The sequence below is a fragment of the Aptenodytes forsteri genome, unplaced genomic scaffold (genome assembly GCF_000699145.1).
Source record: "Aptenodytes forsteri isolate BGI_AS27 unplaced genomic scaffold, ASM69914v1 Scaffold278, whole genome shotgun sequence".
In the NCBI taxonomy this organism is placed as follows: domain Eukaryota; kingdom Metazoa; phylum Chordata; class Aves; order Sphenisciformes; family Spheniscidae; genus Aptenodytes; species Aptenodytes forsteri.
This window is the reverse complement of record NW_008795907.1, coordinates 134,703-150,039: the sequence shown is the minus strand read 5'-3', so window position 1 is coordinate 150,039 and position 15,337 is coordinate 134,703. Positions and strand designations below refer to the sequence as shown.

Here is a 15,337-nt window from a genome sequence, read left to right as displayed (position 1 = left end):
TTCTGTTCTCCTGCGCCCCTCCCAGCCTCTTTTTTTCTCTCTCCATCCCCCCCCCCCCCTTGCTCTCTGCTTTTGATGTTGCTAAGTAATACAAGGCCTACCTCAACTCCTCACAAAGCTGCTTAGCTTGTATTATATATTAAGACATAGAGGGTTGATGCTTATAGAAGTGTTTGTGCCATTAAAGTTGGAGTTTGTTTTTGGACCTTGAGTGCTATTTCACCTTAATCCACACCGAGGGGATTTGCGGACCTTAGTCACTCTCCCCTTCCCGCAGGTGGGATGGGACACAGGCCTCGCAGAATTTTCAGTTAAGGCACTATCTACTCAAGTTTCATTGAAAAGAAGATGCCGCCTTAGCTGAAGTCTGATTTTTTTCTCATGTTTGTAAAGTTCCATTAAACCTTGCAAGATGGCACAGGCCAAGAAATGAGAAAAAATCCTTTTGTATATAGTTCTCCTGACAGTGTTTCACAGGTTGTTTTCCTTTGCTATTTTGAGAAATCATTCAATAATGCACCGTGCATTCGGGTGTAATGAAAAGGCCTTGCACTTTATAAGGTACAAATTAACAAGATCACAGGGCAGACCTCACCAGGGAAGTTTTCACCAGGAAAGCACAAATGGGAATGATCACCTGAATTCTTGCTGAATTTTTATAGGAACAAGCACTGCACTGAATGAAGCCTATGACAGCTGTCTCTCCACGAGCCCTGGAAGTTAGACAGCACTAAGGAAAGATTTGCGAGTTACACTGAGTAGTTTAAAAAAAAAAAATCACTCTCAAAGAATGACAGTATTTTGGCATCCTGGAGTAAAATTACGCTTAAAATCTTCATCAATGGCTTACCAAACCAGTTCCAATTAAAACGGAGTTCACAACAGAAAGCCAAACTCTTGATAACTAACTGCTGAGGAAAAAAAAAAGTTTAACAGATTCAGACATGGTATAATTGAGATGTTTGTACCGTTTTCTCTAGAAATTATATGACCATACAATATATAGACTAAAAAAGGCTACCGAGTTACTAAGATTTTGAGAAATTTCCTCTTTTTTATCTATAGGTTATATCAAAACAAAACAGAGAACTTTGATTGTAAAAGCTGTTGAGAAACTTTGCCATAGGCATATGAGTGTGTCTTTAGAGATTAGAGAATCAAAGTTAGTAGGCCCTGAGATTCTAGTCTCCATCCTGGCACGCTGAGTCCTTTTCCCCCCTGATCCCATGACCTGGCGTGAAAACAAGGCCAGAATAGTCCTGTGGCCTTGGAGAAGATCTCTTACTTGGTTTGTAGTTTATTATATATTCTGTGGTATAGGGAAGAGGAAAAATAAGAGCCTTTTCACAAATAGACTGGAACGGTGTGGATGATTATACAAATAAAATGTGGTTTTTCTGTGCTTTCAATAATACAGGGTAATTTAAAAATATATTATTTAAGCTATATATATGTATAATTATTTTTTTAAATGTCAGAATGTGGCTATCGCACTTTTTTTTAGCAGCCCCAAAGACTCCTCTTAAATAAATAATGTACAAAATAGTTTTTAGAAAGTTGGTGTCTGGTTTAAAGATACTCTGAATAGAGTCCATTTCTTCTGCTTAGGATAAATGGGAAAGCACAAATCAGACTCTGAGCTGGTCAAATAAGTGCCAGAAAGGTATGAGGCTGCAACCGGCCTCCCCGGTTATTGATCCTCCACTGACAAAGACACCGGTCTCTGGAGATAACCATAGCCTGGCTCCCTGCAATGCTGTAGGTTACCGTGTCTACGCCACAGGAATAATTGTTTGCAGTTAAAAGATGAGTTGTAAAAGAGTGGTAAATAGAGAAATGAGCTCTGCTTGTCTCCTCTGCAGCTTCAGAGCCCATTGCCCATCGGTGACCAGGTCCGTGCAGGAGAGGGACCTCGCGGGTGATGGATGTTTCCACCACTTTCTGAAGCTACGTGGCCGGGAAGGGGAGGGCAGTGAGAGGGTAGCTGGGAGGGAAGTGGCAGTGCCCAGCAGAGACTTACAGATGCTGGCACATCCATGCGGGGAAGAGCTGACACCTTCCCTACCTGCCAGGAAAGTTAACGGAGAGTTTGTCTCTGGAGGTAATGTGTGGCCTCAAAAGCCTTTTCATGCAGCTGATCCCATTGCTTCCTTCTTGTGCGACTCCCTTGCAGGTAAAAACCTGCAGCTTGTCTGCGAGCTGCCAGAGGCTCTGATACTTGTTTCCTCCTTGAGATTTGACTCATGCAAGGTGCCAAAACATGGCATGAGTTTCATTTGCGTGCGTCTGGACTTGTTGCTCGCATTCCTTGCCAGGTAGCCCCTGATCCCCTCCAAATATTCCTGTATTTCAGGGCATGACAGCACCCCTGAGTATCTGTGGGATGTGTGCGGGGTTTTGCAAGGTTTATTTGTCTTCTGCAAAGAAATTTTCAGACTAGAAGTGAAAATCTGTAGCTGTTGTCCCTGTCATGAGGACAGAGCTTTCTGAGGTGCCGGAGCTGTGGAGATTTTTCAGACAAGTTTGACTAATAACCAGATTGTGTCATTATTGATTCTTATTTTTAAAGCATCCATAAGCGTGATGTTACCTTGCAGAAATGAGCAAGGGCTTAGTTCTCGTTGAGGGAAATTAGCAGCTGAAATTTAGCCCTGCACTGCAAGGTTATAAAAAGACAGGAATACATGGGGAGCAAAGGATGAAAGCCCAAGGGAAGTGGCAAGGGTGTGTGTTCCTGCAGTCTGGTGCAGCATGGTTTCCCCTTCCTTTTTCTGTCTTTAGCAATCAGACGGGCATTTGCTGCACCCGGTTTTGTGAGCAGGATGGGGAGCAGCGGGGTGTGGGTGAGCAGGGGCCGGGTGAGAGATGGGGGGGTCTGGGGGGAATGGCATGGCCAAAAGGACAGGGCACCCTGCTCCTGACGCCCCATTCCCCCACCTGCACTGGTGGCCAGAGTTGCCGGTGCGGTCACAGCAGGGTGATGGGCTGGCGCAGACCTGGCAGCCCTGGGGCCTTTCTCTGCAGCGTGAGCGAGAGCCGGTGCAGGCAGGGCCAGACATGCTGACCATCCCCACGGCTTGTCGGGAGCACGAGGAAGGACTGGTGCTGCCACCACCATGGAAAACAGCTCTGGAAGGCCGGTCTTTGTACCCTTTTATCTCCGTAGTAACCTGTTTAGCTATTATACAGCATACATAGCTTTGCAATATACCGTGTTGTGCTGGGTGACCGACCTTTGTTAGCATTTACCACACAGTTTCATTCATTCATTATTAATTCATTATTTGCATAAGCGCATGCTGGTATTCCCCAGTTAAAGTAAGTGCTGTCTTGCAGCGTCTCGTTGCAAGGTCCCTGCCTTAGCATGGGCTCTTCTTCATGGTCTTGTCCTCGGCTCCCAACGCGCAGCCCCCGCAGGCAGCCCTGGGTGCTGCTGTGTGGGCAGCGTGGCCTCCCTAGTCTGGCCGGAGGTTCTGGTGGGGTGGGGGCACAGGGTGCCTTCCTGCCTGCAGGCAGGCTGCCTGTCACCTGCCAGCACCCTCTGGCTCTGGCTTGTGCTGGCAGCTCCACGGCCGGCGCTGGGGTCTGCCATCTCGCCAATGCCCCCCAGGTTTTGGGGGCTCCCAGCCCTGCCCCAGGCCCTTCTGCGTGGTGTCCGTGCCTGGGCAGCGGTGGCACGCCTGTCACAGTGTCACCGGTGCTGCGGGTGCTTGGGGAGTGCAGCGCTTTGGCTGACCCACAGCTCTGCAGCAGGCATGCCATGCACTTGGGGGAGCTCTGAATTGAGCAGAAATTGAAGAAGGGGGGGAATGACAAGCGCAGACCCTGCATTAGCTTGCTAACCAGTGGGCTCCTCACCCCGGCCGGGCTGAATCTCAGGCTGGCTGTGAGCAGTTTTTTTTTTTTAAAATTCAAATAATTTAAACCAAACTTCTGGATCACTTGCAGAAAGGTTTATTGTTCTCAGTACAGTTGTCATTAGCAACACACATTTTGGTATGACTAATGGGTCTTTTTTGGGTGTCTATAAAAAAGGAAGTGGAAAGAGATTAACGTGAGCGAGGAGCGATGTGCCCTGCCAGCACTCGCTAGGCTGCTGCAGGGTGCCAGGACTTGGCCACGCTGAGTCAGTAAAATCGCTGAATTCACAGCAAGGAGCACCTCATCAGACTCTTTTGCCCCCGTCCCCATGCACGAGTTGTGCTTCCCCGCTGGTGCGCGGGATGCGGGATAGCTCCGTGAGCCAACGTGGCCGGGGTCCGCGCTTGAGCTGTCACTGAAGCAGGAGAGAGACCTGGTTGCAGAAGTCACAGCTGCAGAGAGCTGAGAGGAAACCTTACTCGTTGCAAACAGCTAAATTAGTTGCACACACTGGGTTAAATAAATTAGATGCACACAGTATTGTCAATGCTCAATATTGATTTCACTTCCACTGCACTCGTAAGAGACACCTTGATTTCTTTAACATCTCTGCCTGGCATGGGAGGAAAGCAAATTGCCACCCTCTTTCCTTTTTCTGCCAGCTGTCGTGGGAAGCAGATGAACCTGCATCCTACCACCTGAAAATGTGTGCAGTGAGGCAGTGTCGCTAGCGACTGTTCCTCACTGGCGCAGGCTTTCATAGTGGGTGTAATGCCTTGCCAAACAGGGCATCCGCTCAAGGCACTAAAGGCTGTTTTATTGGTGAAGGCGTTTTTTCTCCTCCAGGCCACAGTATTTGGTGGAGTCAGCAGCAGGTGGGAGATGCCGGGACTCCTCAGAAGAAGGGGTCTGACCTGTTCGACTCCTCAGAAGAAGGGGTCTGTCCCGTTCCAGCTGACAGTCGCGCCTGCCCACTTGGTCCTGATTGCCATCTCCACGGACGGATGCCTCTTCCCTGGGCTGCTTGGGTCTTCACTTTGGTCTTCTTCCCAGTGATGTGAATGAGTGTCTGAAAAGGAAACGCAGTTAAAAAAAGAGTCCTAAAAACCCAACCCCCCTCAAAAAGGTTTTAGAAAAGGTTAAAAGCTGAACCAGCTGGATTGCTGCAGGTGTGCTGCCTGCCCTGCCCCAGGAGGGAGCTTGGGGCAGCACTGACTTGGCCTCCCTGGGCCAATGGGTGCTGCCCCCCTGCGCTGTGTGGGCCCCCGCCTGGGGAAATTCAGGCGCTATAAATACTGCTCTCGACTCCTTGCAGGGTACGTTTGCATATTGTTTTTCTGAACAGATGTGCACATCCTTATCTGTGGCCATGCTGCTTATCATGACTCTGAATCCCGATTCACCCTTCTTTCCTGCAAATTTAGCCTTTAGTGTGGTGTTTTCAAGTTTCTTACTTTACTTTAAAAGGTGTAGTGAAAGGAGAGCAAGGAAAAGGGGCTGGGCATTCAGAAAGTGAAGGTAAACGGTGCACAGTGGCACAGAGAAACAAGGAACTCGCATCCTAAGCATGCAGCCTGGTTCGCAATCCATTTGATGCTACAAGGAGCAGTTCACTCCTCCTGGTGTGGCTTTAAAACTTGAGGGGGAACATGAAGGCCATGGTGGCACCTGGCTGCTGGGCAGGAAAATATAAGCTTAAATCTAAGTTAAATGCTGAAAACAGGCTGTTAACCCATCCTGCATGCCAGCACTGCTGCATTAGAAATAGGTTTATTCAAAATTTTGAATTAATCATGAAACGATTCTGCTTCCCGTTGTATTTAAACTTCGCACTTACAGGAACGTTCTCTCCTGGGATTTGTCCCATGGGAGGGGTGGGGGTCTGTGGGTTTCCCTCCTCCTACTAGTTGTTCTAGGACACTTAGTCAGCAGGGCATTCGTATTAGACTGATGGGGGCTTAATAGCAACAGAAGATGAAACACGGTTTTAAACAGTATGTCCGTATTGAGTATTTAACACAGAAGCAACAGTTGCGTCTTGTATCCTGAAAAACTGTCACTTCTCCAGTAAAAACTCTTTGGCCACATCTGGGAGTAGGGGAAAAATGGCGAAGACCTGAGTGGCCCCCATGCTGGGACGAGACCACGGGCTCTGCGCCCGGGGGGGTGAGCCCGGTGGCCGCCCCCGCTGCGTGCTCCATGGGTGGGATGGACTCTGTGCCACTGGCAGCTCACCCGGCACCTGCCCACTGGAGCCCCGCTCAGGCCCCCTGGCACTGGAGAACAGCACAGCCTTGGCTTCGCCCGATGCTGAGCATCCACCATGCCCAGGAACCAGCTGTGGGCTGGGGGGGCGGGGTGTCAGCGAACCAGAGTTTACGCAGGGGCTCGGGAGTTATTACTTCTATAGAAAACACTCCTATAGCTCTTCCCAGCAATGGGCCACCTGCTTGAGAGCATTAGCCCTTCCAAAATGGTCACGGTCCTTCCAAAGCCAGGTTTTTATTTGTGTCTTTTTACACTGTTGTTTGGAGTAGGCTCCTCACATTCCGTGAAAGCTTAATGTTATATACAGTGTAGGCATGTATATATTAAATACAGAACACTGAATTGTATGTGTAAGTAGACCCACCTAGCTATACACATATACAGTTCTGTGCATGGTCTGTATGTGACATCCATATCTCATATCCTCCCCCGGCAAGCTCGGGTGCATACCTATCGTTAGATGGGCTGTTTTTGTCTGCTCCTGCTGCCCGTTGTAGAAGTACAGGTGGAAGACTCTCTCTGTTTTCCAGTCGGAGAGGAGCAGGCTGTCGGTGCCGAAGAGAACTCCGTGCCTCCCGGTGATGCTGCACAGCCAGATGGGCAGCTGGGGCGTCCTCAGCCTGGGGCACACCTGGGGAGAGGGGGGTGAAGCCTCGCGTTAAATGCAGCCTTTGTCCCCGAAGCCTTGGCGTCTGGTGTGTGGACATCAGGTATGGGCCTCCCGGCTGCGGGGCCGTGCCAGCTCTCACCTGCTGCTCCGCCTGCGACCTGCCCCAGTGCAGGTAGCCCACCGGGCCCCGCCGCCGCCATGCCTCGATGCCCCTGCCGCCAGGCCCTGGCTCCTGGCCACCGTCGAGCTCGTGCGGGCTCGCTCGGCCCGTTAGGAGGAGGCTGAGCACGGCCTGTGGGGAAACAGCCCATGGTCACGCCATGAGGCAGCGGAGAAAAAGCCCTTTGCAAAATGGCAGGTGGTGTCCCGCTCCCATCTCTGTCGTGCCTGTCATGAGCAGAGGTATGCCAGACTAGCTGTGGTTTTATTGTTATCATCCTCCTCCTCCTCCTCCTCCTCCATTTTTTAAATGGACAGTCATGATTAAAATTCGCAAAACATTTTTCTATGACCTTATGCTTTTTTTTTTCATTGGATTAACAAGTGAGAATTTTTTCCTAAATCAAATGTGGGAATAATAAAAAAAGAAAACTTGAGAAATGAGGCTAATCTTACCTGTGTACAGGTGATGTTTCCAAACCTGAATTTTAACAGAGGAGTTGCTGTGCAGTCTAAATCTTCTTGGACCCTGTACAACCAAGCACAAAGTGTTATGGTAGCGTCCGGATCAGTGCCTGAGGTGGCTGCTGTACATCACTGCCTGATTAAGAGGAAACAGGAAGAAATTCCATAGACTCATTTATTTCCCTTTGCTTTTGGCACAGCAGTGGTATCCTGACACAGCAGTTTTATGCTCAGCTGGAGCTCTTGCACTTCACATGTGTTCCTATTAAAATTCAAATGTAGGGTCAGATTCAAACCACTTGCAGACGGAGCTGGGATTTCCCTCGGTGCAATTACTGCTGAAAGGCCTGTTACACCCAGGCATAGCCTGAACACAACTATTTGAAGTAGCGGTGCAATTTTTTGCTAAATAGCTGTCATAGTGTTACACATTAGTATGAATCATATTTTATATTGGTATAAATATGCCTCTGTACCTTTCTAAAGCATCTTTACCCAAATCTAATTACATTGGGTTTAGAAAGACGCTATCAGTCACCTCTGCCAGCATAGTCACACTGGCAGAATTCTGCTGTGTTTAAATAAACTTCTTGTGATTTTCCTGTTTAAGTTTAATTGACTGTGACGGTGACTATTGCTGTCAGTGGGACAACTCCTGGTTTTATACAGTGCTTTATTTTTGCTGTGTATGCAGCAGGGCTTCTCCTCTCTGTGCTGCCCCTCCTGCCTGCTCCCGGGTGTGCAGGCAGGTACTCGGAGTGTACAACGTCCGTATCCATAAAACACAGCCAGCGGGTCTGCATCTGCCTCTTGGACAGTTGCTTCTCCACATTCGACTAAGAATGGACATTTAAGTAAAACAAGGGAAAGACCATTTCGGAAGATGTAACTAAACTAGAGGAAAATGTTTAAAAAATGAAATATACCTTTCAAGTGTCCTAGAGAAAAGTAAACTGTATAAAAATAGGATCACTCCATGACTTCCTTCGCCTTTGAACTGGAAAAAGAAATAAGTAATCACAGGGGAGGAATTATGGCAGGTATATGATGTTTAATTAAAAGAATTCCTCTGCTTTAATACAACCTTAGGTGAGTATGTTGAGCCAAATGAATAAGATTTTGTAACTAATTTTGTTGAATAGGATCAGGTAAAAAAAAAAGAAAGAAGAAACTTCCAGTTATTGGCTAAACTGGTTTTGTACAGTTTTTTTCTCAGATTTTTGCTAAAGTTGCAAGGAACCTTATTTTGTATTTGAGTCACGTACAAAATGCTGCCCCAGTTTACCCAGCGTTTGTGGACTGAGTACTGAAATTGGTGGGTAAAGTCCTGGGGATTTTAGTGGGAGCAGGATCATTTCCCGTAGGAAAGGTCAGAAATGATCATGAACTAACTGTACATTAACAGTCTGAATGTCCTGCTGAAGGCGATACTATTGATCTCCATAAGGTCCACTTTTGAATGTGAAATAAGATGCAAGCAAGCAACAAAATAACTCAGAAAAAAGCAAATATCCCATACTTACACAGTTTATATGGTCAAAGATGAATTCCTGAGCTGCTGCTTTCTCAGAGAACTCAAACAGCTGGATCTGGCGTGCCCAAGCATAGGGGAAGATGTTGTAAAGGAGACATTAATTATTATCAAAAAGCTGAGCTTTTTAATCCAGTGTTTCCTTTAGACAAATGAAAGAATAATGCAAGAGTCTACTCTGCCCCTTCCTAAACTGAGAAGTTCAGCTCGAATCAAAGAGTTAGAGGAACAGCTTTACGTTAACTGGTTTATCCTTTTTGCAGGAGAAGAAAGATCAGCCTTTAATGAAAGGGAAGAGAAGCCTCTGGACTCACCTAAAGCCTCTACGAGGAGGCAGAAGTGTCTTACAGGCTCCAGCTGGGACGTGGGTCTAAAGTGCTCACAATTTGTGGTGCACCGTAAGTTAGGGAACAGGTTTATGAGATTTTATCTTTCTTGTCTTTAAAAATTTCAGGCCAAATGTGTCTTTAAAGCAAATCCTGTCTGCAGAACGTGTTTTTGTACTCACTCTTTCTGTGAAGTTGTCGGCTTTGTAGTCTCCGCTTGGCATAACATGGATGTCTGTGGTGACGAGGCAGATAACCGCTCTCACACCTCCTCCTGCTGCCCACAGGGTGTCTGCCAGGGCCACGGCCAGCGCCTCCCCTTGCTCCTGCCGGCTTATCCTGCACAGCCTGGAGGGCAGGAGACAAGGGCATGGGGCAGGGACGCTGGGGACCAGGGGGTTGGGGAAGGTCTGTGTTGAGGGTCCGTCCTCACGGATGCTGAGAGCCCCCCAACCCTGAGGCTGAACCCAAGTGTGAAACGGGCCCCTTGCCAGCTGAGGGCTGGGTCAGACCCCAGAGATCCTGCCCCACCTGAGTTATCTGGTGGCTGTGAGGACTGTGCAGGCATAACAAGTGGGAATGCAAAGATGCAAGGGGATTTGTGCAGAAGGCAGCTGTGCATCGAGCTGTGCCCATCTTCCCTGAAATTTCCACTTTTTGCTTGGTGCCGTTGCTGCTCCTGGTGCGGACGTGCTTCCCGTGTGCTGGGAGCGATGTGTCTGCCGTGGGGGCTTTCATCCTGGCTGGGGCTGCTGCGTGGGTGTCCCTGGCACCAAGGGCTGAGCTCTGCCTTCCCCTTCCCAACGCTGCCCACAGCGCGCTCGGCACCCAGAGCCAACATTGGCTGGCAGCCTGGTGAACATCCGTGCAGCGCCGATGCTGCCCAAGCGCTGCCGGCAGGCTGTGAACACAGCACCAGGGAGTGGGACAAGGAAGCAAGCGCCACTATTACAAAAACAAATGATTTGGTGGGAAAAAGCCTTGCCTGGGAGTCAGACAAGGCTTTTCTCCTGGGTGCAAATCTCCATCTGTAGCTGCAAACCTGAAATTTGGTCTAGTTCGGTTAAACCTAGAGGCTGGTGCTAGTCTGTCTTAGTCCAAATAATGCAAGGAAATAGTTTCCATATGTCCTGTGGGAAGGCTCAGCTTCTTACCTTTCCAGGTGAGTATATTCCGTGTTTCTTACGAAGAGCAGGTATTTAATGATGTGCGCTTGTACAGCCATCAGAATGGCTCTTGTTCCCCCCTAGAAACAGAAAGACAACACTTTCCAGTGCTGAACTAGCACGTGCGATGTCAATCTCCTGGAAATCACAGCAGTCCCTGGCCAGTCTAAGCCATCCTGCTGACAGTATCAGGGGGGTAATTTTTTTTTCCCCTGGGAATTCAGGAGTGCTGCTGACAACTCCTGAGCTAAATGGAAAAGTAAATTGAAAAAGATCTTATGTGCCCAAAACCAAGAAGCCTTTACACAAGAAAAGACTCCAGAGTGGCTCTGGCTGCGTGCTCATGTGGAGGGGAGGTCCCGGGCAGGGGTCTCTCCCTTGCAGCGCTGCAGCTGCAGGGAAGGGCTCTGAGCTGCAGGTACCATGTATGCCTAGAAGCACCATGGCTTATTTTTTCTCTCCTCCAGCCTTGCAGCAAAGGGACCGGGGTCTTGAGGCAGCGTGGGGCTGACGTGGGGCCATGCACGAGGGTGACCGTGCCCAGCTCTCAGCCGTGCTGTCTGCACATGTCAGGGCTGTCGTCCTCTCTGCAGTCACAGAGCCTCTGAACTCAGGGAGTTTTCACCTGCATTTGTAAAAAGCATTTTAGTCTCCTGGTGGGTTAAAGGGATTTGCAATTTTAAGTGTGTATCTTGTTCTTCTGCTTTTTTGGGGGCAGTATTATAATGGTAAATAAGAAAGAAGAAAACCTCCCTCTTTCAGTAAATGAAAATGTAGGTAAATTCACCTATTTGATTTCCAGGTGGGGCAGTAAGAAGAAGGTAACTCTAATTCCCAAAAGAGAAACGGGCAAGTACCACTCATTTATGCCCACCTACAACAACCTGCTGCTTCTCACTTGAGCCTTCACTTTGGAAGCATTTAACACCGTGGTATTTAAAGTTTGTGTCTGCAGTGTGCTGCTGATCAGGACAGCTCATCCCACTTCCAGACACGTTTCAGTGTCTCCACCACGAGGGCAGCTGGAGCTTTGCTCAGGACAGCTGTGGAGCGTGACTGCGGCTGGAAGCCCCTGCAACCTGCCCTGTGGAGAAAGCTCAGCTGGGCAGGCATGCAGAGCACAGGGTGCAGGTGTGCAGAGCGTGGGGTGCAAGCATGGGGTGCAGGCATGCAGAGCATAGGGTGCAGGCGTGGGGTGCAGGTGTGCAGAGCACAGGGTGCAGGTGTGCAGAGTGCGGGGTGCAAGCATGGGGTGCAGGCGTGCAGAGCATAGGGTGCAGGTGTGGGGTGCAGGCGTGCAGAGCATGGGGAACAGGCGTGGAATGCAGGCGTGCAGAGTGCACGGTGCAGGCGTGCAGAGCGTGGGGTGCAGGCATGGAGTGCAGGCGTGCAGAGTGTGGGATGCAGGTGTGCAGAGCATGGGTAGCAGGCATGGGGTGCAGGCATGCAGAGTATGGGGAGCAGGCATGTGCACCACCGGGGCACCCAGCACTGGCTGCCAGCTCCTGCAAGTGGCTGAGATGCTGGGGAGATGGTGCCCGTCGCTGCACCAAAACATTTACCTTTTCTGCCTCCAAAGCATAGGCCAGGTCAGAGTATGGCTCGCGAAACCTGAAGTACGCTTTTGCCCATTCGGAGCTGAAGAGGTTGAACACATTTCCAAATAGCAGTTTTCGCAGACCCTGTGGAGGAGGAGAAAGACGGGCTGGGTTCAGTTCCCTTCACATCCTAGTGTCGTGAAGGATCTTTAACGTCAGAGGGGCCCTGGGATACAGGTTCAGCGTGTGTGCTCACAGACAGAGCAGTGTAAAATTGTCTACTGAGAATCAGGCCCCATAATTTCAAAGCAAAGATGATGTTTGTGGTTAATGCAGTGACTGACTTCACCCAGCATTCAACCACTCCTGTGAAGTACAGTTGTAGTGTGTAAATAATTTACATTCGGATGCACTACACCTTTTGGGGGAAGACCTGGGCGAGGCACTTGCCATCATCAGTGGCACCTCTGGGGACAGAATTAAACATCTACATTTGCCTGTGCAAACCCCCTATAAAGCGCTTGTGCAGCAGCGGCCAGGGAGGTGCAGTGCTGGTGGGAAGCAGAGGAGGGTTCATCTGTGGCCTCCGCCTCGGAGGGCAGGCATGGCCATCGCTGAGCATGTCCCATGTCCAGGACCCGTCCAGGCACATGCAGTCAGCTTTTGGGTTGGCAGCTGAATTAAAAGAGAAAGTTCAAAAAAACATGTGGCTTCCACCTAAAATAGATATGCTTGCAATCTCTAACTGTATCAGTGAGTTTCATTTATGGTAATTTTTAACACAAGCACATTGCCACAAGGCCAGGCGGGTGCTGTTCACCAGGGGGCAGCGGGGGGTGATGGCCCCGGTTGCCCCCTTCCTTCTCCCGTGTTGGGTGCTGCGAGGGACCTGCCTGGGTGCTGGTGGCCAGGGGGAGTGAACCTGCCTCCTGGCCTCACCCCACACCACCCCCAGTCTGTAGATGCTGCCTGGGCCCACCCGGAATGTTTTTCCTAATTAATTTTAATTTTGGTGAATGATGTATTTTGCTGAGCAAAGTAAACAAAACATACATCATGGCTCTTCCCATTAAAAATTGCTCACCGCTGATCTGGGTGATTTGTGCAAGCGGGTCATGAACTGGGGAAGATGGATTCACGTGAAGCTGACAGTACGTGCGGTTATGTAGCTAAATCTCTTCAGGACTGGACATTTTTCAGATGTCTGTTCAGTAATGCAGCCCTGGTCAGGTTTTCACCTCTGGTATTAAGCCCTTGAGCTTCTCATTAAGTTTGTGCTCAAGTGACAGGGAATGGTTTGGTGTGGGAGGTCACGGGCGGTAAGACCGGCACTAGAGACAATTCTGCCATCACCCGCAGAAACCCCCCAAGCTTCTGGTGAAGGCTCTTCATATGGGCAGGGGCAGCAGGCACCCGTCATTAGTGCTCTCAAAACCAGGTATTTGGGTGAGAGTAGAAATACCTTACTGATCTCCTGAACTTCTGCCTGCTGTTCTGAGGCTATTCGCTAGGAAAGCACCAAAGAGCAGGGAAACATTACACTTTGTCATTTGACCTATTATCTAATGAGAATTATAGTATATCAGTTTTAAGGTTGTGTTGCAACCATGTTCTTTAAAAGTCTTGTAAATAAATCATTACGATTATATACTTCTGTTACAGCTAACAGCAGGCTGCAGCCTTCAGCCCAGCAATATGCTGAGCCTCCCGTAACGCCAGGTAAGGTTCCCGAGTCTCTTTCTTTTAACGAGATTAAATTACAGCTCATGCTTAATTCAGCAGGCCTGCTCACCATTGCCATTTCCAAGGAGATGGGACGGCCGCCCGTGTCTGGAGAGAGCAGGAGGGGCTTGGGGATGGCGGAGTGGGGGTGAGGTGCCGGAGGCTGTGGCCCCACGGGCTCTCCAGCTCCAGGTGCTCCATCGCCAGCGCTGACCCGGCGCTGCTGGACAGAGAGGAGCAGACGGTACATCATCCCACAGCTGCTGCCTCGCGTGCGCCAAAAGTTACCCCCCCCGCAGTATTCCCAGTGGGGTGGGCACAACGACCCGTCGATGAGCTTACAGAGGGGCAGGGGGGACAGTATGCATGCTGTCAGGGGGCGTTGGTGTGTTTGACTTCCAGCTTTCTTCAAACATTACAAATACGTCCCTACAAGCTGATGATTGGAGTATAAAGTAATGTTGTGTTTGTCTGAATTACAGAGAATAAACCTCAGTGCTTTTCAACCTAAAGACACAGCAGGTTTTCCAAATACTTATATTTTAGAGATCTTAATTTGTTATCCTTTTTTCCTGTGTTCTAAAACTGACCATGAAAACTGTTACTTTTAGACAGAAAGGTTAATTTATGCTGGACTACTCTGCCGCTTTGATTTAGATCAGGAAGACATTCCTTTAAAATATCTGAAGAAAATGCATGTTTCTTAAAAGAGGAGCATAAGAAATAAATCTCCATAAAGACTGTCTGCTGTGCTGCATATATAGATGTGTGTTTTCCTCAATATGCTAACCTGGTGGAATAGTCGCAAAAAACACTAGACAAATACAACATGTTGCCTTTTAGAGAAACAGTTACCTGATGAGTTGTACTGCTGATTTCCAAACTGAAAAGGGAAAATAAATACAAATTAAAAAAAACAACAGAGGCATTGCTAACATATGAAGAAACAGGAGACCAGCCAGAAAAGAGCCCCAAAAGAAAGGAAGAGTAAAAGCTGTAGTGCTTGCATTACTGAGTACATGAAGACCTTTTTCCATGGTCACATAAGTATTGTAATATAACTTAAAAAATGATATTAAAAAAACACCTGGAATTAAAAATGCTATAATGAAGCAGAATAAAAATCTTACCCTTGGAAACTAAAAATTTCTCTCCATTTGTTTAGATCTGAAATTTTGCTGGCGATCTCCTCTAGCTCTGTCCATGGCATGGTGCGCTCAGCCTCCTGGTCACCCATCTGCAGCCGCCCGCACTCCGGGCGATGCTGAAGGATGTGGGCACTGGGACTGCTCGGAAAGCGGCTCCCCCCAGACCCACACCTCTGCGAGGCACCCAAATCCCTTCTGCCTGTCACCCCCTGGGGCTCACTGTCAGCTCCCACCGTCACACTGTGATTAAACTTTCATGAGAGCCCGTCATAGTCTGTGTTTTTCTGTTTGCTGTATAAGCAGCATGAATGTTTTATGCCAGAGACAGAGCTGTATGAAGCTGACTGCAGCTATGTGTCTGCTCTGTAAGGGCTGGCTCCAGGCGTGGTGCGGTGCAGGAGCAGGGGATATTTTCTGGCTGCAGGGCTGCAGCTCCCTCTGCGTGGGCTGACAACAAGCGGGATGGAGTCTGGGCTGCGAGGGCTGGGTGGGAAGTGTGTAGCTCAAGGGAAAAAAAAAAGCAGACTTAGCAGATGTCTGTAA

The 15,337-nt window shown here is 48.9% G+C and overlaps 2 protein-coding genes across 2 annotated transcripts in view; both read right to left on the bottom strand.

Annotated features, from left to right (window-relative positions):
• SIAH2 (siah E3 ubiquitin protein ligase 2) overlaps positions 1-3,592 on the bottom strand; it is a 26,567-nt gene extending 22,975 nt beyond the window's left edge. The window contains exon 1 of the mRNA XM_009284326.1: positions 3,529-3,592. Within this exon, the coding sequence (XP_009282601.1) occupies positions 3,529-3,592 (64 nt within the window). The remainder of the gene's footprint in view (positions 1-3,528) is intronic.
• Positions 3,593-4,787: 1,195 nt separating this feature from the next.
• FAM188B2 (family with sequence similarity 188 member B2) lies at positions 4,788-14,856 on the bottom strand. Its single transcript, XM_019473382.1, has 12 exons — positions 14,777-14,856; positions 14,502-14,529; positions 13,717-13,869; positions 11,949-12,068; positions 10,375-10,466; positions 9,403-9,568; positions 8,887-8,952; positions 8,290-8,360; positions 7,355-7,427; positions 6,879-7,031; positions 6,580-6,760; positions 4,788-4,930 (listed from the first exon to the last, which is right to left on the bottom strand). The coding sequence occupies exons 1-12, from the start codon at positions 14,854-14,856 to the stop codon at positions 4,788-4,790; spliced, it is 1,326 nt and encodes a 441-aa protein (XP_019328927.1).
• Between the last annotated feature and the right edge of the window lie 481 nt (positions 14,857-15,337).